Genomic DNA, 25,954 nt, shown 5'->3' on the forward strand with positions numbered 1-25,954 from the left:
CGGTGCTGCGTAGCGCGGCGCAGACAGAGTACGTGGAAATTGGGGGTAACAAGGCTGTAGACTCTTAGGGTCCTATCTTCCACCTGGCACTTAGCGCAGTGTAACTGTCAATGCTAGTTTCAGACTGACGTGATTGTCATTTTCACGGCCAGCACCCATGTTGTGTTTGTAGCAAATGTACTTGTGCCCATCTGTGTGAGGGCTGTTGAGCTCTTTATATGTGTGGTCAGGCGCATTGTTGGCACAATGTTACTTTTAGCCAGCAGAGAGCGATTGTGCCATTGACCAACAAAAACCTGGTCTAAAGTTTATAGCACAGTATTTTTCTGCTATTTCAAAGACGAGTTATTCAGATAGTACCCTGCACCTACATGGGGGGTTCACAGTGTGTGTACACTCTGCTTGTTACACACAGGGACATGAGAATGGGTTGTGGGTGGGTGAAATAATACATAATTAAACAAGAAATAATTACGTTCTCTAAAATCTCAACATAGCAGAGACCAGAGCAGAGCTGCAGAGCTGCTGTTTGACTCTCCATTAAGAGACAGGCTTTAAGGGAACAATGTTCACGTCTTTAAGAATAGCAATTTTTCTTCTCCATTCTTTATACAAAATGTCCAAAAACAGCAGCTGGTTTGATTTTGTATTGAATCAGTAAACTTCTTGTCACAGCTTNAACATAGCAGAGACCAGAGCAGAGCTGCAGAGCTGCTGTTTGACTCTCCATTAAGAGACAGGCTTTAAGGGAACAATGTTCACGTCTTTAAGAATAGCAATTTTTCTTCTCCATTCTTTATACAAAATGTCCAAAAACAGCAGCTGGTTTGATTTTGTATTGAATCAGTAAACTTCTTGTCACAGCTTCCTTTTATACTTTCCACAGAGCTTTGACTTCAGAGACCTCATTGCTCTTCACCTCAGTTGTTCTCAGACCACACTGTGCTGTCTCTTCCTGTTAAACAAGTCATGTGTACGTCACTCACTCCTCTGTGCACAGACCATTTCAGCCATCAGTGTCCTCTCTGACTCCTCCTCCGTCACACATTACACATGCTGTTTTTACTCTCAGACAAAGTGAGAGACAGAAAGAAACATGAGCAAGAAAATACAGAAGCATCATTTCAGATTTATTTTTTGCCAGTGAATCAACTCACACACAGACCACATATAAACCCCAACAGTAGATTAATATAATAAAGCATCAGTTCCACTCTGAGCTGCTGTTCCAGATGTTTCCTGAGTCTATCTGGTGGCAGCATACACAACATGTGGCTCCACCTCTCTCTCAGATGGAGGTCTGCGGCTTCTTTTTGGCTTTGCCTGGAAACGTAGAGCTGCGTAGTTCAGTTCATCTGAGCCCAGATCCTGTGAATCAGAGTATTTAGAGTCACATAACGTATCACACACACTGTGGCTGAGTTTGCGAAAAAAAAAAAAAAGTTTCACAAAATAATTATTTGATCTAAGGTGATTGTTAACCATAGTTTAAGGAAGTCTAATTTAAATGCTAAAACGTGATTGTTAATGGAATCCCAGCTGTGTTGGACAATTTAAATTAAGACTAAGAAAAACTCTCTCAGCCACAGCACATAGGCCAGATTAAAGCTCACCTTCACCCAGTGACTATGTCTGTATTTTAAAATAATACAGTTTGTAGCTGTACTTCAGACAATTACACACAACAGCATGGCAGAAAGGCTCAGGTTTTCAGGTTTTGTTTGATTGGAAAATGTCATCTGTTTGACTAGTTGGAGCATTCCGATGTGTTTCAGATGGGGGAGAAAATCATAGTTGGCAAGAAGGGAAAAAGTTTGGCTATGACAAACATGCTCACGTTCTGAGTAAGCCAAATACAGTAAGATAAGCAAAGATAAACCTTCACTGATCACTGATTTTGATACAAAATACAGTTATTCTTCAACTTAACGAGCCTCAACTGTTAGTTTAAAGTTTGAAGATACAATGAGTCCCTTAAGTCTGAAAAGGCGATTATTACTTGTTTTTCTTGTGCACACAGGATATGAACTTGTAAAAGTATAAATTAGAAGGGATAATTTTACTTTGATGCCACATGTAGCAACAAGAAAGAAATCATCTGTTAAACCACCATAAGACACAGTGTATTTAAGTAAGTGTTGGGTTCACCTTGTTTCTCTCTGGCTGCGGCTCTTCATTCACAGCTAAATGACAAAAGACAAAAGTCTCATTAGTTAAAATTATAACTGAACATATACTCAGCTTTGGATTTGTTCATCATGTACAACAACTAATAAATCAACTGTACCCGTCTGAAGTTTTCTGATTTTAACAGCCAGAGCAATGACGACTACAGTGAGGAGAACAGTCACACCACCCAGGATCACACTCATTAGGTTTGTCATTCCATCAGGCTCCTCTACAACACAAATGATAGGATTTGACTTTGACCTAAACAATAGTGATACTGGCTCTGTTGCGCAATAAAAAAAACCCCTTACTTTCAGTCTCAGAATCCTGGTCACCGTCTGATTCACCATTACCTTTTTTAAAAAAAGAAGAAACAATTTGAAGTATTGGTTCTTATTTGTCTTTAAGCTGTTTTCCCAATACTGAGGAAATAAATTTGAGATATACTGAAAATATGATTTCTGAAAGAAGTACGGCTTATTCTTACCTTGAACTTTTAAATGTGTTGCATTGGCAATGACTGTATGTGTGTCTTTGTAGAATCCACAGAAATACAGTCCAGAGTCAAATAAATCCACTCGCTTGATTTTAAGAAAGACAGTGGAGATGTTGGAGCTCATTTCAAATCCACTTTGAAATCCATCACAGAACAAAGCTTTGGCATCAGCCCCGTACATGGAGGAGATGCAGCTGGGCTTGGTTCTGTTGATCAGTCTGAACCATTCAGTCAGAGTCGAAGTGCTGGAAATGTTGGTGCACGTCAGTGTGACTTCTTCACCAGGCTTGACCTCCACAGTGTGAGACTCAGAACCTGAGACAGAGATCCAGCCTGAAACAAACAGCAGAGACAACAAGAGCATTATCACGAAGCCATCACTGCTCTCAATAATACACTGTGATCTCTTGCGCGATGTGATGTTATACCCATAAGCATAATGTGCACTATGGCATGTGTGAATATGTGCTGTTATGATTTTTTATTTCCTTTTTATAGTTATATTTTATTTATCTTATTTTGTAATCATGCCTCTAATTTTGCTCTTTTATACCAGCATGAATAGCCACCCAATTTCATTGTACTTGTGCGATGACACTGTAATAAGACAACAATTACTTCAGTTCCAGTTTGCAAGTTGAAATTCTAGTGGGTCTCTGGTTACATGATTTGATGCTGAGTATAATCAAGTGTCAGTACTTACTGAGGTTGCAGAGAAGTAAAGCTGTTGTCAAAGTGAAGCTCCTCATTGTGCGTTTCATTGTGTCACTGCGAGAATAGTTTGTGCCACTGAGCTCTTATAAAGAGGTTTAGAGAGGCGGGGTCTTTTGTTTTGATGTTGCCGCTCACACTAACTTGCCATTTATGCAGCGCCTTTACACATATTTAAGCTCAGGATAGTTTGGTTCAAAGAGACTCATATAATATCATGTTATATCTGTGTCAGATGCAATATGAGAGAAAACAAATAATTGCACATGCAGAACAACCTCTCCCTCCATTGACATGAAAAGCAATTACTAAAAGGTGGAAGAGTAGGAGTAATGATAAAAACAAAATATGACTAAGTGCAATGGAAGTAGAGCTACTGAATCATGACGTATATTAAGTGGTATAGTGAAGGGTATATGCAGGTTTACAGGGTATTTCTGGCTGGTTAGCCAAAAAAACACTGAAATATATGGGAGACCACTTCCTGCTTCATAAAATACCTGTCTACCTAGTAGAACACCCACCTCATCAGCTACTACTACCCCACTGCGTATATCAAGCATGTCACTTAAACATCACTCGTCACTGAAAAACTGATTATTGAGTATTCCTTAAATGAATTCTATCACATTGAGATTTGATTGTCACTCTGCAATGATTTAATGGCACCCAGTTACCCCTATCGGTGCCCCAAACTCCCAGTATTTACTAGTAGTAGTAGCTGAGAATGTGCATTAATTTGCTTTTTTTCCAATTTCCTGAAAATTTGGTTAAAATTGAAGCTACATTTGGATGGAAACTTGACCATAGATGGATATCATGTATTAGACGGTAATGTCAGTGGGTTGGTTGGTCCATCAGCCTACCTCTTTGTCTCTTTGGTCCAGGCAAAAATGTCCTTTTCCTCTAGCACCACTGTAAGGTTGACCTTTATGATTTTCAGTGAGATACCCAGCAAATGTTTGAAGAATTGCCGTGAAACACAAACACTGACACTGTGACGATGTTAGCATGCTGCCGCACCTGGCTCAAAACGTGGCTGTGCCTACGTACAGCCTCACACAGACACTAACATGGCTGTAGAATCTTGTGGCCCTATTTAAATAACCTTTAGCGCATGATCTGAAATGCATGGCGCAAGTATATTTAGAGCATGTCCAGCACCACTTTGCTAGTTAAATGGCGCTAAATATGGGCGTGAAGTAAGGTGCAAGGGGCAAAGGGGTTCTATTTAGCCCCTTAACTAATCACAGGTGTGTTTAGGGTGTAACATGAATTCAATAACCAGATTTTAATCTTCTGTTCTATATAAATTCAGGTGCACTTGCATCTGGCACATTGCTGTTTACATGGCATATTTGGCGAATTGGAGAAGCACACTATTTTCTGCTGATAATAAGTAATGCAGTTGAAGCAGTAATGTCTACAGCAAATATCGTGGTACATTTACGCAGCAAAACTAAAAACTGTAGTTATAAACTTGAGAGAGGAAAAAACTAACCTTTTAGCTTCTGAAATAATCAGTGAAGTTATGCTGCTTCTTGTGTGTAAATGCACAGTGTGAAACAGTGTGTGTAACAGTGTGTAACAGCAGCTCTGCTCTGTTCTCTGCTATATTCACATTTTAGAGAATATATTTTCCTCATTAATGATGTATTATTTCACCCACCTGTAACTGATCCGCACATCCCTGTGTGTGTAAGGACCGTGGTGTACGCATTGTGAACCTGCCTATGTATAATCAAGAGCGCCTGATTTTAGAGACCTACATGCACATTGGTGCACAGATGGGTGCAAGTACATTTGCCGTGAATGTGACAACTGCATCAGTCTGGAACTAGCAATGACAGTTGCCCTGCACTGTCGCCCACTTTACACTGGGTGTAAGACAGGGCCCCACATATTGTTTAAATGTGTAGCCTACTATGCAGGAATTGTTAGTTTCTGTTTGTAAGCAGTATCACCAGTGAAAGTAAAAGCCAACCCCACATTCACTCTCACTCACTGTATTTGCGCTCTTTTCTGAGCTGTATCCGTGATTTTCATAGCTTCCTCTTGCTGCTTACAGCCTGACGCCTTTTCACAGCCTTTTAGTAGTCCCGACCTCACCTACCTGCTGTGCCCAGGAACAGCCCAAACACAGCATAATTAAAAGAACATAATAAACTACAGACAGGGAGCAGGGTCTCTGCAGATAAATACACCACCACACACTTCTAGTGAAATATAAGGGATTGATTAGGATAGATCACTTTTGAATGAGTCTGCACAGTTTTTGTTTTTTTTCAATAGTAAAATCTGGCATAGAATACCATTGGCATTTACATTCTCCTTCCTGTTGCTGTGTGTGCTCTTGATTATGAGAATACCTGTTACTTATTACAGCGTACTGCCCTGTTCTCTAATCAAACTATGTCAGTGAACACATTTCAACATAGGAACCTGACAGATTAGACTGTAACCTGAGACTATGCCTTAGGTATGTGCACAATGAAAAGTGAAACAGTTGATTTTGTGTCAGTGATGAGGAGTAGAGTGATTTAACAGTGTCAGAAGAGACTGATATATGTTTTAAGGGTGCAATAGTCAAATTACTGAAATAGCTGTGTTTGTCCGCAATTTCTACAAATGTCTAAATACAGCAGCTAGTTTAATGTTGCCATAAAATAAGCAAGCTAGTTTTCACAGCTTCCTTTTATACTTTCCACAGAGCTTTGACTTCAGAGACCTCATTGCTCTTCACCTCAGTTGTTCTCAGACCACACTGTGCTGTCTCTTCCTGTTAAACAAATGATGTGTACGTTACTCACTCCTCTGTGCACAGACCATTTCAGCCATCAGTGTCCTCTCTGACTCCTCCTCTGTCACACATTACACATGCTGTTTTTACTCTCAGACAAAGTCAGAGACAGAAAGAAACATGAGCAAGAAAATACAGAAGCATCATTTCAGATTTATTTTTTGCCAGTGAATCAACTCACACACAGACCACATATAAACCCCAACAGTAGATTAATATGATAAAGCATCAGTTCCACTCTGAGCTGCTGTTCCAGATGTTTCCTGAGTCTATCTGGTGGCAGCATACACAACATGTGGCTCCACCTCTCTCTCAGATGGAGGTCTGCGGCNTTAATATGATAAAGCATCAGTTCCACTCTGAGCTGCTGTTCCAGATGTTTCCTGAGTCTATCTGGTGGCAGCATACACAACATGTGGCTCCACCTCTCTCTCAGATGGAGGTCTGCGGCTTCTTTTTGGCTTTGCCTGGAAACGTAGAGCTGCGTAGTTCAGTTCATCTGAGCCCAGATCCTGTGAATCAGAGTATTTAGAGTCACATAACATATCACACACACTGTGGCTGAGTTTGCGAGAAAAAAAAATAGTTTCACAACAGAAATATTTGATTTAAGGTGATTGTTAACCATAGTTTAAGGAAGTCTAATTTAAATGGTAAAACGTGATTGTTAATGGAATCCCAGCTTTCTTTTCTTTTTTTTTTTATAGCAAAATGTCATCTGTTTGACTAGTTGGTGCATTTCCATGTGTTTCAGATGGAGAAAAAAATCATAGTTGGCAAGAAGGGAAAAAAGTTTGGCTATGACAAACATGCTCACATTCTGAGTAAGCCAAATACAGTAAGATAACCAAAGATGAACCTTCACTGATCACTGATTTTGAAAGAAAATATAGTTATTCTTCAACTTAATGAGCCTCAACTGTTAGTTTAAAGTTTGAAGATCCAATGAGTCCCTTAAGTCTGAAAAGGTGATTATTACTTTTTTTTCTTGTGTTAAACCACCATAAGACACAGTGTATTTAAGTAAATGCTGGGTTCACCTTGTTTCTCTCTGGCTGCGGCTCTTCATTCACAGCTAAATGACAAAAGACAAAAGTCTCATTAGTTAAAATTATAACTGAACATATACTCAGCTTTGGATTTGTTCATCATGTGCAACAACTAATAAATCAACTGTACCCGTCTGAAGTTTTCTGATTTTAACAGCCAGAGCAATGACGACTACAGTGAGGAGAACAGTCACACCACCCAGGATCACACTCATTAGGTTTGTCATTCCATCAGGCTCCTCTACAACACAAATTATAGGATTTGACTTTGACCTAAACAATAGTGATACTGGCTCTGTTGTGCAATAAAAAAAACCTTACTTTCAGTCTCAGAATCCTTGTCACCGTCTGTTTCACCATTACCTTTTTTTAAAAAAAAGAAGAAACAATTTGAAGTATTGGTTCTTATTTGTCTTTAAGCTGTTTTCCCAATACTGTGGAAATAAATTTGAGATATACTGAAAATATGATTTCTGAAAGAAGTACGGCTTATTCTTACCTTGAACTTTCAAATGTGTTGCATTGGCAATGACTGTATGTTTGTCTTTGTAGAATCCACAGAAATACAGTCCAGAGTCAGATAAATCCACTCGCTTGATTTTAAGAAAGACAGTGGAGATGCTGGAGCTCATTTCAAATCCACCTTGAAATCCGTCACAGAGCGAAGCTTCACTATCAGCCCCGTACATGGAGGAGATGCAGCTGGGCTTGGTTCTGTTGATCACTCTGAACCAGTCGGTCTGAGTCGAAGTGCTGGAAATGTTGGTGCACGTCAGTGTGACTTCTTCACCAGGCTTGACCTCCACAGTGTGAGACTCAGAACCTGAGACAGAGATCCAGCCTGAGACAAACAGCAGAGAAAACTAGAGGTGTACCCCTTTTGGATATGCAGCAACAAAACATTTAAAGTAGTTCAATACTAAATAATTTGAGAGTGAAAATATAATGGTGGGTGTCTGCATAAAAGGAAGATCAGAATTGTATTTTCTGCTCAGAATAATTCAACACCAGTACTTACTGAGGCTGCAGAGAAGCAAAACTGTTAATAAGGTGAAACTTTCCATTGTGCGTACAGCTGTGTCACAGCAAGGGCAGTTTATATCACTGTAAAGGGGCTTTCATTTGAAAGGGGCGGGGTGTTGAATACATCATACAAGGAAGCTCAAATCTTTCACCTCCGAATATCTGTGCCCGATGCAGCTGAGACAAAACATGCATCAAAGAGTTTCAGATGGCAAAAGTAACACTCCTTTTGCCGTGTTTAGAGTTTTATACAGCCGTCATAACGGATATGATCATCTGATCTTTCAGTCTGATACGGCAGCTCAGATAGTCAGATACGCATAATATAAGCTTGTTGTTATTAATCCATATTAAGTTTGAAGTTGAACCCCAAGGTGCATAGAAAGCAAACAAAATCTGACCCATCCTGCAACCTACGGTCATTTGTCTTGGTGACAGCCGTTCATGTGACTGTTTGTACTAACGTGATGTCAGTTGTTGCGTTTGAAAAAATGCATGTACTTCCACTTCCACTGGATAAATGAGACTTGGATTATTCAAATTCAAGGTAACACGTGGTGAGTAATTGCTATACAAATGGACAATTTGCAGGTAAAGTATTACTTTAATAATATGACTGAAGCTACAGTACTGTTAACACTGGAATAGCACTGGGCCAAGTATGTAGCCCTGAGGGACACCAGTAGTCAGCATGATGGCGCTAGAGATGTATTGCCACAAACTCTGTGTTGTGTCAGTGAAATACAAAACACAGTGACAGAGGTGGGGTGTAGACCACCAAACTGCCATTCTTCCTCTTCTTGCATAATCAGTTCACTCCTGCCCAAAACATATGTTCAACTTGTCTCCTCTAGGAGGCCCTACAGATCTCTGTCTGCCAAAATATCCTGCCCTGAAAACAATTTCTTTCCCACTGCCAAAAGTACTCTGAACTCAACCTCTAGATGTTGTTTTTTCACATTTGTCATGCAGAGGAAAGTTTCTGTGTGCTCACCTTAAATCTCAGTTTAAGACTTATATGAGCAGAATGTTGTGACATCACATCTAGTCTGGAAGCTAATCATGGTCCAACATATAACTTACACCAGTGTGATAAGAAAAATCGCAACATCCAGTTCACATACACCGAGAATGGACTTTTCAGGACATGCTGTGCCCAGCATTTAAACTTTTAAATTAAAAAAAACATCTGTGTATTCATAGAGAAGATATATAGAAGAGTTTTCTCATTATCTACATGGGTGGATAATGAGACATTGGAAGACATTGGGCCCACGGGCACAGATATGCACAGGGCCCCATCACCTCACCCAAGACATAGAGACTTTGTGGTGGATTTGTGTCTCTTTGTGGTTGTTTTATGTCTTTTGTAGTAGTTTGGGTCTCTTTAAATTAATTTTGTGTCTTATCAAGGTAAAGTTGTGTCCCTTTGAGGTAATTTTGTGTTTACTTTGGCCATTTTCTACAGCTTTGTATTCATTTTGTGTCTCCTTATGGTTGTTTTGTGTCTCTTTGTGGTTGTTTGGGTCCTTTGAGGTAATTTCATGTCATATTGAGATAATTTTGTCTCTTTGGGTAATTTTATATCTTGTTTGGTCATATTTCTGCCACTTCATAGTCGTCTTGTGTCTCTTTGTAGTTGTTTTGCCCCTTTTTGTAGTATTGTTGCATCTCTTCGTGGTCATTTTGAGTCTGTTCCTGGTAATTTGAGTAACATTTTGCAGGTCAAGGCCAGTGGGGTCCACTGACACTTTGGGCCCCTGGGCCTGTAGGCCCGTTAAGTAATCCATCCATGGTCACAAAATATTCATTAGAAATAAAAAATAAACAAAAACAATCGTTGGAATGGGAGCAAAATTAATCTTACTATATAATGACAAAAACTCTGTCAGTGGGTCTGTGTGTCTGTTATAATCTAGGGACCAATATCTAAAGTTCCCTCTTGGCAAAAGTTGGAAAACTTACTAAAACTGAGCTTCTATAAGGCAATGAATATTGCGGAGGGCGTGGCTCATCACATAAAGGTGTATAACATCTCAAGGGTTTCACCGATCACCACGCAACTTTGTAGGCATATGACCACACATGATCTGAGGGGACTCCTCCATTATTGACCCCATCAAACAAAATGGGGGCGCTAGNCAGTGCGCCCCACTTTTAAGTCAATACAACATATAAACACTTTAACTATCTGCCTTTCAACGTGTTACCTCAACTACTAATGTACAGTTTTAGCCCACTAACTATCCCACTATTGGCAATGGTACTACTGTACTTTCAATAAAGCAATCCTATCAAATTCACTAAAACTCTGTCTGAATACATTGCTCTTCTTAATTGGTTCAGTTGACTATTTAATCTGCAATTTCCTGTGACCTGTATCCCAAACACACACCATGTGAAACTGTACGTGGGCAACTGTGCACTCAGTGGATATGGACTAGTGTTTTGTGAAGCTTCAAAGCCACTCTTACTGTATACAAAAAAAAACCCCAAAACAAACACTTTTCCTGTTGTTTTTTTTTGTTGTTTTTTTTTAATTTACCTTCCTCCACAAATAACATGATTCTCCTACAGGAGAGAAAAAATCTCATAAAGACTAAAAAAAAATTTTATTTGGCCGGCTCACAATAAAATATGAAGTGGCTTTGGGAGGGAGGGTGACGGTGAGACGGATGTCTGAGGTGTGACACAGTTTGACCCTGTTAACAACCAATCAAATGTAACCCCATTTCTAAGATGCTGTCTGTGCTTTTGCTCAAAACATTCAGTTCTTGAGATGTCTGAGACGATGCACCTGTGTATGAGCCTCTGTGGAGTATGTAAGTCTCTCGATATAAATTATATTTAGATTCTAATGAAAGCTAAAAATTAAATATTTAGTTGATTTTTCTAAAACATGATCTCTATTTGGCCGTAGTTTATCTGTCGGCAGTGATCCAGTCGGCTGCAGTCACACAGGACACTGGGGTTATAACCACCAGTGTTGGGGACAATGTGACTTTACATTGCTTCTATGACAGCCAAGTGGCGATGCACTTCTCCTGGTACCGACAAACCTTAGGAGGTGGACCTGAGCTCCTGTCTACTGTCTACAAGTATGACAAACCATCCAAAGTGTTCCCCTGGATGGAGAAGAACCCTCGTTTCTCCGTGGAAAGGGAGGAAGGGTTGAATCATTTACACATCACTGACGTCCACTTCTCAGATTCTGCAACGTACTTCTGTGGAAGCTCACACTCCAACATAGTGGAATTTGGAGAGGGGGTCTTTCTAAGTGTCAAAGGTAGTGTGTTTTTATTTTTCATTGGCTTTGACATAAAATGAAATGCAGAAGATGCTGGAGATTTGCTTTCCAAATAATCTTATTCAAAGTTTATTTGATCACCTGAAGTATAAGTGAAATCGCAGAAAAAGAATGATCATATATTGTTATGTCAATGCTCATTTCAGTTTAAATAAGAGAGTTTTGAAATAATAAGTTAATAGAACTAAAACAGACAATGTAGAAGATTAGACTACATCATGTGATTAGAATAACATCAAAAATAGGCTGTTAAAAAGCAAAAGAGATTTTTTTTCAAATGAAAGAAATAATAATTTAAAATTAGATAAAATAAATGTAAATGAATGTAAATGAATGTAAATGAAAATGTAAATGTACTAAATAAAAGAGAGCATACAATCTAAGTATAAGAGCGTAACTCTGTTCTCGTCCCCTACCCTTCTCTCACATTTAAAATATAATGTTCATCAGTTTTTATATGATTTCAAAGGAAATTACTGATTTTAAAAAAGAGGCTAATACTCATATTAAATACTGAAGAGAAAAAAAGAACAATTAAGGGCCCTAGATGATGAAGGAAGATAAGGTAAACATTGAAAAAAAAAATTCAAGTCATAATACAAAAAAAGTTGTAATGTTACAAGAATAAAGATGTAATTTAATGACCATAAAGTCATACTATTTCAAGAAAAAAGCCAATATATAAAGTACATTTGTAAGTCTATAATAATATTGGGAGAATACAGTTGTAATTTTGAGAAAAAACTGTAATATTGCCGATATGAAGTCATAATGTAATGAGAATAAAGTAATACTATTTTCAGGAATAAAGGTGTAATATCAGGGGGAAAAAATCCAAATTAAATCTGTTTAATAATGTGATATACAATTACTTTTGTTAATTAAATTACAACGTTATTTCTGTAATGTTCTGCCTTTTTTTCAAACTTAAAAATCAAAATCAGATTTTATTCATTTTTCAGTGTGGCCCTAATCCTTGTCTGTATTAAATAAACTATATGTCTCCAAGAATCAAATAAAGACAACCCTTTTTTTGTGAATTGTAGGAGCCAAACTCAAGGAAATAGTCCAGGGGCCAGCATTGGAGGCCATCGAGCCAGGAGGCTCGGTGACTCTGAACTGTACCATCCACACTGGGAGCTGTGATGGAGAACACAGTGTTTACTGGTTCAGACATGGCCATCGCCAAGGAATCCTTTACACACACGGGGACCAGTGCAAACCTGCCTCCACGCCAGAGTCTCCTTCGTGTGTCTACCAGTTGCAGAAAGTGAACCTGAGCTCCTCTGATGCTGGAACCTACATCTGTGCTGTGGCCTCCTGCGGGGAGGTGCTGTTTGGTAATGGAAGCAAGCTGCTCGTCAAAGGTGACGCTGAAGACCAAATGGCATCGATGACAATCTTAGTCTGGCTCTCCATCATCAGAACTGGGATTCTCTTCTTCCTTGTGACGATTTGTTTCTGGGTTTACATCAGTAAGAGGAGGTGAAATCTTTATTCATGCAGAGTTTGGCTCAGATGTTCACTTAGCTCAGAATCACTGTTACAATTAATGTTTATATTACGACAAAAAGTGTTGAATAAAAATCACATAATTTTGTTGTTTGGCTGTATTATACTTTTCTTAATAAAAGCAACTCTGACAAAATCATTGCAGGTGGTGGTATGATTAACAGTACACAATACATTTGTAACCCAAAAATAAAATCAAGTCGCATCAAAGTGGTGAGAAGGCATTGAATATATTGACTAATCAGCCCGTAAACTCTGTTCAGGTTTATCTAACCACTGCGGTAGCTGCATAACCTCTGTGATGTATAGCTCAGAAGCTGTGTGTGGTTTAACACAGAGAAACACACTGTGTTGTGGAACATCAATGAACTGCTGCTGCTAAACATGTACTGTAGTTCGATCACAAAAATAGGTTCCTGTGATCCACTGAAAGTTTAAGTGGGGGAGTTAAATGAGGACATCCTGCTTGAAACCACCTTCGTATGAACACAATATAAAAGAGCTCCAGCAACACTTGTGGTATGGAAAAGAAACTTTATTGACCGACGCGTTTCGGCTTGTGGCCTTCATCAGGGTCATCAAGAAACATATTGCACACATCATTTAAATAGGTTCATTTGAAATTGAAAAAGTAGAAAAAAATAAAAAATGCATGCATGTGACCAATCCTATGCATCCACATATATATATCTCAGCCAATCAATCACTAGAGAGCAGTAACATGAGGAGATTTAAAGTGCTATACACAAAAAAAAAAATGAACAAAAATTACAAAACGATAAAAGAAAAATAATAAAAATTTAAAAAAGGACATCAACTCAACACGGTCTCACTCCAAAGTCATCGAAATCCGACGCTTGGGCAGCGACTTCCGGTGTCAGACACCGCCGAAAGATGTTGGCATGATATGCGGCCGGTCGCCTTTATAGTTTTACTGTACCCAGTGGCGTCAGGGTAAAACGTGGCGGGACAAGAACAAAAGTTAAGGCGATGACTGTCCCCAGTAGGTCGGGCAATAGGGGTGGTGCATGGGTCCAACAACCACCAACTTTCACAGAGAAGGGAGGTGTTCGCGTAAAGCCAAACCCTGTTCTTCGTTTTTGTTGCCTAAATCTAACTACGTGTGTTTGTTTGGCAAAACGCAATACATTTTACATTTCATTTAAAAGGCGCCTTTCAAAACACCCAAGGTCACTGTACAGAGCATAAAATATGCAAAGGGTACAGTCAATGGCAAAGTGCACAGGCCATTCTGAACAGGTGGCTTTTGAGACGGGATTTGAAGGATGTTATGCTGTCGGACTGTTGAACGTGTGGAGGTAGGGAGTTCCAGAGCCTGGGGGCAGTGCAGCTGAAAGCCCTGGCACCCATGGTGCAAAGGCGAGAGGTGGGGATGGTCAGGAGATAGGGTAGGGGTTAGGTTGCGGAGGGCTTTGAAGGTGAGCAGAAGGATTTTGTAATCAATCCGGTACTGAACAGGGAGCCAGTGTAGTTTTGATTTTGAAAGAGACTGTATGTAAATGGTACATTTCCTGTGAAAACTTAAGTGTATTTTGGAAAAATACAATTCATGTAACAGGCTGAACTTCACACAGCATCCCAGAACGTCAACAACCAATGACCCAGGGTAATTTGCACAGTATCTGGACATGGAAAGTCCATGACCAAACGTTAATATGTGACGAAGTCGGAGTGAGAAACATTCGGACTTGATTTTAAAGGTATAAAACTGAAATTGTAAACAAAAAGAAACAAACAAAGGCCATAAAATAGTGCATGATAAAATGCACTTGGCCATCATCATTATACTTGAGAGGTCTGTCTCTGTTAGAGGTCTTCACAGATCTGAAGGGATGAGAGGACAATTAACACCAGCAGCATGATGGGATATTCTATTACAAGCAGCCATAGAAGTGAAAGAGAAGCAAATGTTCTAAGAAAGAATATATCATCACAGAAACTAATACGTTGCTATGCTTAAAACTAAATAAATAAATATCTTGTGGGAAACCTGCAGCAGTGGCATGGATGTCTTGACCTTAAGCAGTAGCAGCAGCAGCTTCAATCATCTTCCAGTGTCTGCACAAGGTGCATTCAGGCACAGTATTGAGTGTCGGGCACCTGCGTTTTAGCCGTGCTCAGAGCCATATACACAATGAAAACGGAAGAAAAAAAAGACTCAAAGTTTGAAATTATTCTTCAGGGGGCAGTTGTGAGTAAAGCGCATGTAAAATGTGACCCATCACTTGGCGTGTTTGGACAACTGTGGTAGAAAGGGGGATAGAAAAAGTGGAGAATAGCCCTTTTCAACCTTGGCAGGAAAAGAGGGTGGGGAAAGTGATAAATGAGACACACCTGTGAGGTGGGGGAAGGGGAAACACCTACCACAGGAAGAAGCATGGAGGAGAACAGAAGAAGAGTGACTAAAGAAAGAGATCATTCAAAGTTTAATCCAGTTTCTGGTAATTTTTACTAAAAAAATAAAATAAAAATAACAACATTATGTAAACTAAGTGGCAGTTGTTCCAAGAGCCAGCTGGATTTCCTCAACTTCTCTGGGCATCATTGTGCTGCTGGAAGCGTACTGATCCCTGGATAATTGCATGACACATGTTCAGCTACCTCTGTGGCCTGCTCGGATGTGGCTGTGGGCGTCCCTGGCATTGTTGGACCTCCCCAAGTTGAGATAAGTCTTTTTCCTTTCTTTCCGTCCTTTCCTCTTCCTATTTTTTCACTCCACCTTACCTTTTTCATTGGACAGTAAAGCCACCCAAACATATACACCGTGAACACATTAACACAATCACAGCTCACACACCATCTCCTGCTTGAACATTGATCTTGTGGTCCAGGTGGGGTGGCTCCTACTGTAGTGGGAACTATCTCTGAGGCCTGTTTGAGAATTTATATGTCTTTCTGTCTGTGGACAGATTTTGTCAACAAGAAACACAAAACTTTACAGGTGTGTAGCTGAGATCAAAATGAAGGCCAGGTTTGTAGATGGTGTGGTCTGAGCAAGGACACTGGAAGAAGGGAAAGGGCCATAACCCCCCAACTTAAAACCCCTGACCCACACTCATTTTAAGTTGCAGATTGCTGTATTGCAGCTGGGATGATCCCACTGCAAGACGGTTTACAGGTTACATTATTATTTTTAAAGTGACAGTTTTAGGAATATGTTTATTCTTCTGTCCGGTGCCCAACACTTACCTTGAATATTTGGGAACCTACGCTAGAGCTTAGATCGGGCCCAAAAAATCCAGCCCGACCCCACCCGAGCCCGTGCATGTTCTGTCCGAGCCCGGCCCGTCCCTTTAACTGTAATTACGAGCCAGAGCCCGGTTTAAACCCGACTTTTTTTTTAAGGATACGAACGTGGACATTGAAGGCTGGCTCTCGTCTTTCTTCCCATGCCAAGCCTTCGTCATGTGCCTTTTAAGTGTCGAGGTCCCCGTCTTTTTGTTGACATATACCAGCATCGTGCTGCACTTGGTACACTAGATGAAGCTGACACAAGCTGACACGCGCGGCCCCACCCCACAGGTGTGATAAGTAGTTGGTTCCACAGCCTAGGTCTATTATGAGGAATCCGACCTGTCCGAGCCCGAGGATAGTGGCGGGAAATTATGGCCCAACCTAGCCTATGGGTCGGGTCGGGTTCAGGCTCGGGCAGAGAATCTGACCTCTAACCTACACTACAATTCAGCTAAAATGCCTCCTGTAATGTCCAACGCATTCTCACTATGACCTCACCACATATTGACATTTGGTCCACATCATTTCTACATCAAGATATGACTTGCAAGGTACCCTGGGTGCATTTGTTGCTGACTTCTGGGACGCCTTGTCAAGATCTGCCTGTTTTTTCAAAATACACTTTAGTTTTCACAGGAAATGTACAGATTGCATACAGTCTCTTTCAAAATAAACACACAATGTCAGTACAACACCACAAATTGAAGTTATTTTTCTTCTTCTTTTGGTAAAAAGAACAGGGTTTGGCTTTACAGTCACACAGGAAAAAGTCAGTGGTCGTTGGACCCATCCACCACCCCTCCCGCCTGTCCAACTCGGACTTCTTCTGCCTTAACTTTCGTTGCTGTCCTTATGCGTTTCCCCCTGACGCCGCTGGGAGCTGTTACACAATAATGGCAACCGGCTGCATATCATGTCAACGTGAAAGAATGTCTTTTTTCGTTAGTATCTTGCGCCGAAAGTCACTGACCAAGCACCGGCTTTCAACAACTTCGGAGTGAGTCCGGGTTGTAGAGACAAGACAAATCATGTGTATCACATTCCTACACATCCCACAATGCACCTCAATAGCATCTTGTCATCACTCCTGGTTAATGTACAAATTGGTGTTGTTCCTATTTGAATGAATGATCAATGCAGTAACATTGCGGCATCTTTCCGTCTACCTAAGTGACGTTGTGCTCACACGACGGCTACAAGTTATTTTCAATAGAAGCCACTGACATGAAGCTACAAACACACACCTGACACTTATCGACCAATCATATGTTTTTGTTTTTAGCTGTGGTTCTGTCTTATTTAGCTTAGGAAGGTGATACTATGCTAGCTTTATGTGCATTACAGTGCACACAGGGGTGCAGTGGGGTGGTGAAATGTGATAAACTATTGTTGCAGTGTATATTACGCATCACGCTTGCAGCTTAAGCCTTGTTGCATATATTTGTTGTCTTTTTCCATCTTGTTGTATCATGTCAGGGGAAGAACACACATGGTAACACTATGGAGTAATGCTTCTCACACAACCCACCTCAGTCTGTGTGGGGAGAAGAACAGAGAAGCACTGATGTAGAGACATCCTGCTTGAAACCACAAAGACAAAGACAAGACAGGGTCTGAGATCTCTCTTTACTGTCAACTGCAAAGAGCTTCTTGTATCTCCATGTTTGTGGCAGCATGAACAATAAACTACAAAGAATGTTCTGTGGTGACTTCGGCCTCATGCATGTGCATACTGCGCACGTGATGTCAGTGATGCAGGGCTGGTTAGAACTGTGGGAACTGCGCTGCAGAGGTGTGACTGTAGTTTTTTTTTTTTTTTTTAAATGTACCAACAAACTGTATAATGACAGCGATCAGTAAAACCCTCTGACAGAAGACAGCCTTTTTAAAGTGGAGGAGTTTTTATTGCAAGGCAAGACTTTATATTTATTGAATCTGCTGAAATGACGCTTACAACAATGTCTTGGGACACAGAAACAAAGCACAGACACATGTCCAGCTCTATTGCTTTACACTGGAGTACACACATTCAGTCGCAGTGTTGTCCCTCTGTCTTCTTGATCTGTTGACGTTGTGATTCCTTAAAGCAGCGTAATGAAGGTTGTCTGCATCTTGACATGACTGGTAATGAAATATAAAAGGTTTAATCACAATTACAAGAGATACAGCACAAGAGAGACATGTACGCCCTGCAGATTAATCACTTCTGAAAATGAAACTTACCGCTGTATTTGGAGCAGAGGTCTCTGAGAATGTTACACAAATGAAAGTCATGTTACTCAAATGCAACAGCCTATACACTCAAGTCAATACCTGCTATCAGCTTTAAGGACTAACAGTTACCTGTACATTGGCAGGTTCTGTGCTTCATCTTGTGCACTAACAGAGCCAGTATAACAACCAGGATGGTGGTGAATGTCAAAGCTGCACTCAAGAAATACACCAAGACAGGAGAGTCCACCTCATCTGTAGAGAGACGAACATCAGAAGACATTTTAGAAGTTTCTCTTCTTTTCTCAGTATAGATTAAAGCAGTGGTTCCCAACCGGTCCAGCCACGGCATCTAGAGTCCTCCTTAATCATTTGTTCAAGGTCACAGTTAAGTTTATGCAGCGTCAAACTTGCGTTTGGCCATGTCATCGAGTTAGTTTGCCATCTCTGTTCAGTGGCTGTCTGTTAGTCACTCACTCTACAGCAGGAAACAACACTTCAGAATAAAAACTCTGTCCTCAAAATTCACTGTAGTTCAAAATATAGTGTTTTTTTTTTACAAACTTGACAAATTTGCAAGTCAATTACGGTCCTTCGGGATGGATCCATGACCTACCAGTTGGTAACCACTGGATTAAAGGATAGGCTTGGATTTTGAGTGTATATTGAAACGATACTGATATGTCCATTTGCACACTAAAAAGGTTATCGGTCGTTGTCATTTGCTCTTTCTGCAGAGAAACCAAGTGTGCACACAAAGAGGCAAAAATACTTAATAAGCAAGACAAAGAATGTTAGCCCCAGGATGACCTTGTAGATGAATATGTAGCATAGAAAAGAGAAAAAGAGAAACAAGCAATTTATTTTCAGTCTGGAGGTGTACGAGTTTTCGTCTCGTATCACTTGCCAAATTACGGCCACTGGTAAATAGTAAGCCAAACAAGTATGCCAGGCACGCTAGCTGTGCTAACACATGTAATAACTAACTGGGGAAGGCAGCTAACGCTAACTTTATTGCTATGTTGGTTCATGGTAAAGTACAACCTATAGCTGGGAGCAAGTAAGAAATACACATTTTCAGAACTTTGTTCTGTGTCTATACAGTACTGATGGTGAGTCATAGTGAGCAAATTTTTCGTTCAAGTTGAAACATTTCAACTACTCTATTTGCGTTGCCTGGAGTGAATTTGTGTCTGTTGCGTCTTTGCATCGACTTTGTATGTAAACTCGCCCTGTTAAAAATTCCCTTTGCGTTTGGTCTGAACACACTTTTAACAGTGTCCAGACCTCCTTTGTGCCCTGCAATTTGTTCTCTCTGTCCATAAGGAGATCTCTTCCAAAGTGACTAGGATACCATATGCCAATTGAAAGACATATTGGCCACTAAAGTATCCTTCCTAGCATGACTGTTGTAAATAGGGGACCAATTCCTTGTTTATCTTCCAGTATCATGGAATTTTTTTCTTGCTGAGCTGTGGTTAAGAGATACTCTGTAGAGTAGTGTACATTGCCAAGATGCAACACCAGAAATATTACTTATACCAATTGGGTGAACAAATGTTGGCATTGTACATTTCTGCAAACCATGTATACGTAACTTTTGTATGTTATAATGTACCAAAAAGAAACATGTCTGTACATTTCAACAGTGCTGTGGTTAATGTGTAGTTAGGTGTAGGCACAAAAACTGCTTGGTTATGGTTAGGAAAAGATCATGCTTTGGCTTAAAATACCAGCTTTTCGTGGCAAAATCTCATCTGGAAATGCAGTGATGTTTTGGCAAAAAAAACAACTGCAGCGATGGGTCACTTTCTCCTTGTTGGTCTCACATAGGTTACCCATCATCCACCATCCCCTCCACCTCCTGATAACAAGTCCGTCCATATACTATTTCACTTTAGAAACACTTATATGTATGAAATCTGCAAATGTAGCATGGTAATATTTACATACTCCATGGTTTTGCAGAAATGTACAATAGCAAACAGATCCACGGTATACTGAAGCCTCATATTAGCTTGGGCTAAACTATGGAATACAGATTTACATGAGCAAGGACTGTAGATTTTGACCTCCCACTGTGGAGTTGTGCCCAAGAGGGATCTCTTCATGGTATAGGCAGATGTAAAGATCACAATGACCAGTAATTCCTATTGGGATGTGCGTATTGTACTTAAAAAGACAAACAATACAAATCTATCCTATAGGGAGTTATCATTACTGTTTATCAAATGAGACAACCCTTGCTAGAAAGTTACTTACGTTCAAAGTCCAGCTTGGCCCCATCTCCAAACAGTATGTGTCCACATGAGGCAACAGCACAGTAGTAGGTCCCGTTGTGTGAACGATTCAGGCTCTTCATCGGCAGGTTGTAGACACAGGTGTGTGTTTGTGTGTTGGCTTTCCTCTCACACTGATCATTCCTGCCTCCATGGCTGTAAATGAGTCCTGGATGAGACTCTTCAGAGTATTTGAACCAGTAAACACTGTGTTCTCCATCATCACAGCTCCCAGTGTGTACTGTACAGTTCAGAGTCACAGAGCCTCCTGGCCGGATGGTCTCAGACGCTGACTGATGGACCAAAGCTGGGACATTCAAACCTGAACCTTTTACACTGACAGTAGCTCCGTTGCAAAATTCAAAGTCATACAGATTGCTCCCTACGCAGTAATAAGTAGCTGAGTCTGAAATCTGCAGATCTGAAATCTTTAAGTGATATTTCTGGTTTTTAGTATCCAATGAGAAACGTCGATTGTTGATAAACTCATCATTAAAAGTGCCGTAATCGTTATGTCTGTAGAATGTAGACATCAGCTTTGGTTTCTGTCCCAGAGTTTGCTTGTACCAGTAAAACATCACTGCTGCTGCATCGTCACAGACACATGGCAAAGTCACACTTTCTCCAACATGAACTGAAAAATGTAATGAGGATTGTTCGAAAGATGCCATATGAGCTGAGGAGCAAATGAAAAAAAAAACAGACAATTAATACTAGTCTGTATAAATGCATAAAACATGTTAGAAGCAAACATATGGTTTTAGTTTAAAGTAAACAACAGGCAATAAAAAGCACAACTTACCCATGTTCGCCACAAACAGACATGAGAAATACAAAGGAAAGTTTGGAGGTCTCATCGTGCTTCAAGTGCTCTGATGAATGAATTGCATCTCTGTACATTCTCCACTCTTCATAGAGAAGACTGGGTTTGTTGGCCAATCAGACGGTCCTATTTTGGAAACAGTGATCACATGCTCATTGGCCCCTACCCTGGCAACTCTGGTTCTTCAGAGGTGTAATCCACAACTTGTGGGCAAAATACTAACGAGTTATAACTGCTTAAAATGTTTTATTTCATAACTATTTGCCACAGAAGTGTAGATAGGAAACTTTAAGACTTTAAAATAACATAATCAGGAACCACAATCTTGTTCTCTAAAGTTCTGCAAGTTGATTCACAGTTAAGAACATGAATGGCTTTTTCCAAACACCAAACACAAGTCCAAACACCAAGACAGTAATCTCTGGTGTTGGAAAAGACCTTTTTTTTAACAATAAGTAAAAGGCTTAAAAACACTGTATGTAACTCTGGTGAAAGATATTGGATTTTTGAGTCTAACTCCCAGGTCATCAAATACTGACACCTGGTCACGCCCCTTGACGTGTGTCACCGACACCAAAGGCAACTTTTGGCGTCTCTCTGAGGGCTTTGAAGATCGCTGTTCAATTCCTGTGTGAGACCAAAAGTCAATGCTATTTTCACAAAATGTTACCTAACATACATCTGTCCCTCATGTACTGACTCACTCAAAATACATCCACCCATCCATCCATTGTCTTAACTGCTTATCCTCTTGGGGGTCACGGGGGGGCTAGAGCCTATCCCAGCTGATATTGAGCAAGGGCAAGGTACACCCTGGACAGGTCTCCAGACTATCACAGGGCTGACATACAAGCCCTTTTTTAAATAGGAATTGTGCAAATTTGCAAGAAAGCCCAATCAGTCTTTTTTCAGCATTGACAGTATAAAAACAAAATCGGGGAGTGCAGCAAAATGCCACCTGCCTACTTTTGTTTATACAGAGTGCGCCTTTTTCTGGGAAATGGGGGGCGTGAGCAAGTAACAAAACGTGTAGCTCAGCGTGTGACATAAACAGTGACATGGGCTGGTCAGTCCTTCAGCGATTCTCTCGTAAGTCGGCCTGTTCTTCACCGTTCCGATGGTAAATGGCCTCTTCATTTGCGAGGGCAAGGAGGGCGCGCAATTCCTTGTCTCCCCAGCTGCTCATCTTTACAGTGTCTTTCAGGTTTGCGTTTCCCTCTTGCTACTAGCTGCTCATTCCTGCTATCAGCTGTTTCCTGTTAGTCCACCGCCAGCTCCTCCCACAAGTCATCAACAGCTCCTCCTGTTGTGGAAGGGCGCCTCGTTCTTTTTAAACCAAAAAGGTTCCGCCAATATGACTACCCTGCATGGGGGAAAATTGGGCACCTCGGATCAACTCGCCAATCCAGCTCTGTGTGTCTAAACGCTCGCAGCTTGCCTGCAAAATTGCCCAACATTCGCCGAAAATCTGGCAGTGTAGAAGGGGCTATAGAGACAGACAACCATTCACACATATGGGCAATTTAGAGTTGCCAATTAACCTGCATGTCTTTGGACTGTGAAAAACTCCAAACTGCGCACAGAAGGGCTCCCTCCTGGGATTGAACCCTCTTGCTGTGAGGCGACAGTGCTAACCACTACATCACCGTGCCGCCCCTCAAAATACAGTTTTGGGTTAAATTAAATACAAACTGTGACGTTTCTACATCCCAAAACATGTTTTTTCTAAACCTAACCAATACAAGTAGTTGTGTTGCCCCAAAATAACTGCGACTGACAATTTTTACCATGTGGTACAATGAGTTTCCCACTGCAGACAGTTGTGTTTCCCATATACATAGGTGTGTCCCACAAAGATGGCGAAAGGTGCCTTTTCCACAGGTATCACACACTGAAGGTATAAGAAAATGTCTGTATTTGACAACCGGGGAACGTTGAAAATGCGTCCCAGGTTATCAAATACTAATGCAATGTCATTCCCAGGTTCTTGGATACAGAAAGTGTTGTGCTAGTTACTGAAAAATAGTAACTAGTTACTGTTATTAGTTACTTCATTAAAAAGTAACTCAGTTTGTAACTCAGTTACTTTAGAAAACTGAGAAAAGTAACTTTTTTAGTTACCCCCCCCCCCCCCCCCCCAACTTAGGACTCTTGTCTTAGGTCGCCATCACGGCATGACCTTGATGCATGCACACTAGTGTCATTTATACTCTGAGTATGTTCTGGCTGTAGATGACTGAGTGGGGACGCTAGAGGGCGCTAGGTGCTTTTCTTTTTTGCAGTGTAATTTTTCTAAGCCACAAAGAAGACAATGTTGCTAAGAAGGATCATGTTTTGGGAAACTCAGCCCTGCAGCCCAAAAGCTTCCTCGGGATAACAATGGATATCACATCACTGGATATAACGTTATTGGGACTAAAAATCAGCAGGTTGACAGTGACTTCAGAGATGGTGAGATATGTGTTTCATTAAGATGCTCTGGTAAGAATTGTTCATATACCTCTATCTGACTTGACTATCTGTTATTGTTTAGGGCTAAAATGTTTTAGTGAAAGGCAATTTCAGTTTGTGAAGGAATACTGCATGCTGTGCGCTGTTTTAAAACCTGGACAAAAATAATGGAGTAACGCACCATTTGGTAACGGTAACTGAGTTACTGAATTTAAAAACTAATGCGTGAGTGTATTAGTTACTGCCAAAACAAACGGCGTTACTGTAACGTGTTACTAATAACGTGTTACTGCTCAACACTGGATACGGATGCTTTCGGTTGGTGGTTTGGGTGATTACCAACCCAAAAGTGTTGACCCTAAAGGAGCCCGAGGCCCTGCCCCCACTTGCACGCCTCACACCCCAATAAAAAGGCATTCTGAGTACACAAAATGGTACAGTAAAATCAACAGTTTCAACAGTTTTTTTCATTTCATACTTGAAATTAAACAATATATGAACTGTTACCAGTTTAAAGTATACTTAACAGAAAGTATATTGTAAAAACTATTAACAAATTGACATAACAATTTCACATAATAAGTAAAACCTAACCCAACAATGACAATTCAACAATAAATTTTGAATTGGAATCAATATTTGCCTTCTTAACTCAGGTGAGACTCAGCTGCCAGACATGTCTCTATTATCTTTTTCAGAGTGACTGAGATTGTCACAACAATGAGAACAGATGGTCCACCTTAAACAAGCCTGCTCAGGCTCAAAAGGAAGACTAACTTGCTCACTAACTTTGGGGCTAGCCCACTTCACTGTAATCAGCAGGTGGTAAGGAGGACGTGGGAGCTTGGCTTGGGTCTTGACAAGTTGTGGCAGTTCTCCACGGACTAACACCCTAAACTGGACACACATTGCACCGCTATATTTAACTTACTCTCGTCTCTGATAACTGCAGCCTCACTGACACCATCATCCCACATACACTCTCTGTCTGTCTAAGGGCCCCTCATAGAGGGTTCTGGAGGTTATATTTGTCACTGGAAAATGTGTTAATATGAGTGGCCATCAGGGGGCCTTTCATTATTGGGGCCCCCAAACATTTCCTTGATTTGCCTTTCCTGACACTGCGCCCCTGAACCCAAAGTATCAGTGTTTGACAACCCGGGAATGACCCTCAGCACCGTTCTCCAGAGTTACACACAGCACCTTTTCATGGTCATACACAACTAACAAAAGACAATAACAGTTGTGCAAAGCACGCAGGGTTTGAAACATGAAAAATGTGTTCCCGTGGATGTATCTCTACAGTCAGAAGGGAATTATTTGTGGGATTTGACAATGCATGCAGCCTACAAATCTGGCTTTATCCCAAGTCGTATGGCTTCCTTGATGATTAAAAAACACAGAGAAGATTCTGAGAGACTGCCAGATGACAGTGAAGGACGTATGCACCACTTGAGTAAGGCAGTGAATTACTCAGAGAGGAGCACTACGTAAGATGATTCTCTCCTCTCTTACTTCCCTGTTGCATGATACAACTTTGACCATTCGGCCTGCATTTATCTGCATTTAAGACATGACCCCAATTTTCCACAGCTGCCCTTTTAAAATGACTTCTTATTTGTTTGTCGTAGCTTCTGTCTGAGCAGCTGTATGCTGTGGTCTGGCGGCCACAGGCCAGTCTTCCTGTGTTTAACTAGGACTTAAGTTTCCACCAGCAGAAACCTGTTCACAGTAGTTCGCACCTTATTCACCACAGGAGTCAGAACAGAAGTCTAAAGCACAGAGCTGGCTAGTGTAAAGGTTGCACCCTCCGCTCACATTTCTGGTTAGAGGAGGTATTAATAGATCGAAGGGGATTTTTGAGCACG

General features: G+C 40.7%; 4 protein-coding genes across 5 annotated transcripts; 1 reads left to right on the forward strand and 3 right to left on the reverse strand.

Annotated features, from left to right (window-relative positions):
* Positions 1-1,109: 1,109 nt before the first annotated feature.
* Positions 1,110-3,418, reverse strand: LOC126404074 (uncharacterized). Its single transcript, XM_050067046.1, has 6 exons — positions 3,369-3,418; positions 2,657-2,998; positions 2,481-2,522; positions 2,288-2,398; positions 2,149-2,183; positions 1,110-1,368 (listed from the first exon to the last, which is right to left on the reverse strand). The coding sequence occupies exons 1-6, from the start codon at positions 3,412-3,414 to the stop codon at positions 1,246-1,248; spliced, it is 699 nt and encodes a 232-aa protein (XP_049923003.1). The 5' UTR covers positions 3,415-3,418; the 3' UTR covers positions 1,110-1,245.
* A 2,905-nt stretch (positions 3,419-6,323) lies between these two features.
* LOC126404073 (uncharacterized) lies at positions 6,324-8,319 on the reverse strand. 2 transcript variants are annotated; one of them, XM_050067045.1, is made up of 7 exons: positions 8,244-8,319; positions 7,725-8,066; positions 7,547-7,588; positions 7,356-7,466; positions 7,217-7,251; positions 6,602-6,688; positions 6,324-6,481 (listed from the first exon to the last, which is right to left on the reverse strand). In XM_050067045.1, exons 1-7 carry the CDS (start codon positions 8,287-8,289, stop codon positions 6,446-6,448), a joined length of 699 nt encoding a protein of 232 aa, XP_049923002.1. In that variant the 5' UTR covers positions 8,290-8,319; the 3' UTR covers positions 6,324-6,445. The 2 variants fall into 2 exon arrangements, with proteins under 2 accessions (XP_049923002.1, XP_049923001.1); XM_050067044.1 differs by lacking the exon at positions 6,324-6,481 and having other exon boundaries at positions 6,520-6,688.
* A 2,719-nt stretch (positions 8,320-11,038) lies between these two features.
* LOC126404071 (uncharacterized) lies at positions 11,039-13,168 on the forward strand. Its single transcript, XM_050067040.1, has 3 exons — positions 11,039-11,070; positions 11,169-11,534; positions 12,602-13,168. The coding sequence occupies exons 1-3, from the start codon at positions 11,040-11,042 to the stop codon at positions 13,042-13,044; spliced, it is 840 nt and encodes a 279-aa protein (XP_049922997.1). The 5' UTR covers position 11,039; the 3' UTR covers positions 13,045-13,168.
* Positions 13,169-18,323: 5,155 nt separating this feature from the next.
* On the reverse strand, positions 18,324-21,618 carry LOC126404680 (uncharacterized). The gene is made up of 5 exons (XM_050068056.1): positions 21,615-21,618; positions 20,796-21,398; positions 18,666-18,788; positions 18,546-18,568; positions 18,324-18,443 (listed from the first exon to the last, which is right to left on the reverse strand). The coding sequence occupies exons 1-5, from the start codon at positions 21,616-21,618 to the stop codon at positions 18,324-18,326; spliced, it is 873 nt and encodes a 290-aa protein (XP_049924013.1).
* Positions 21,619-25,954: the final 4,336 nt, after the last annotated feature.

Source organism: Epinephelus moara, chromosome 17 (assembly GCF_006386435.1).
Source record: "Epinephelus moara isolate mb chromosome 17, YSFRI_EMoa_1.0, whole genome shotgun sequence".
Taxonomy (NCBI): Eukaryota; Metazoa; Chordata; class Actinopteri; order Perciformes; family Serranidae; genus Epinephelus; species Epinephelus moara.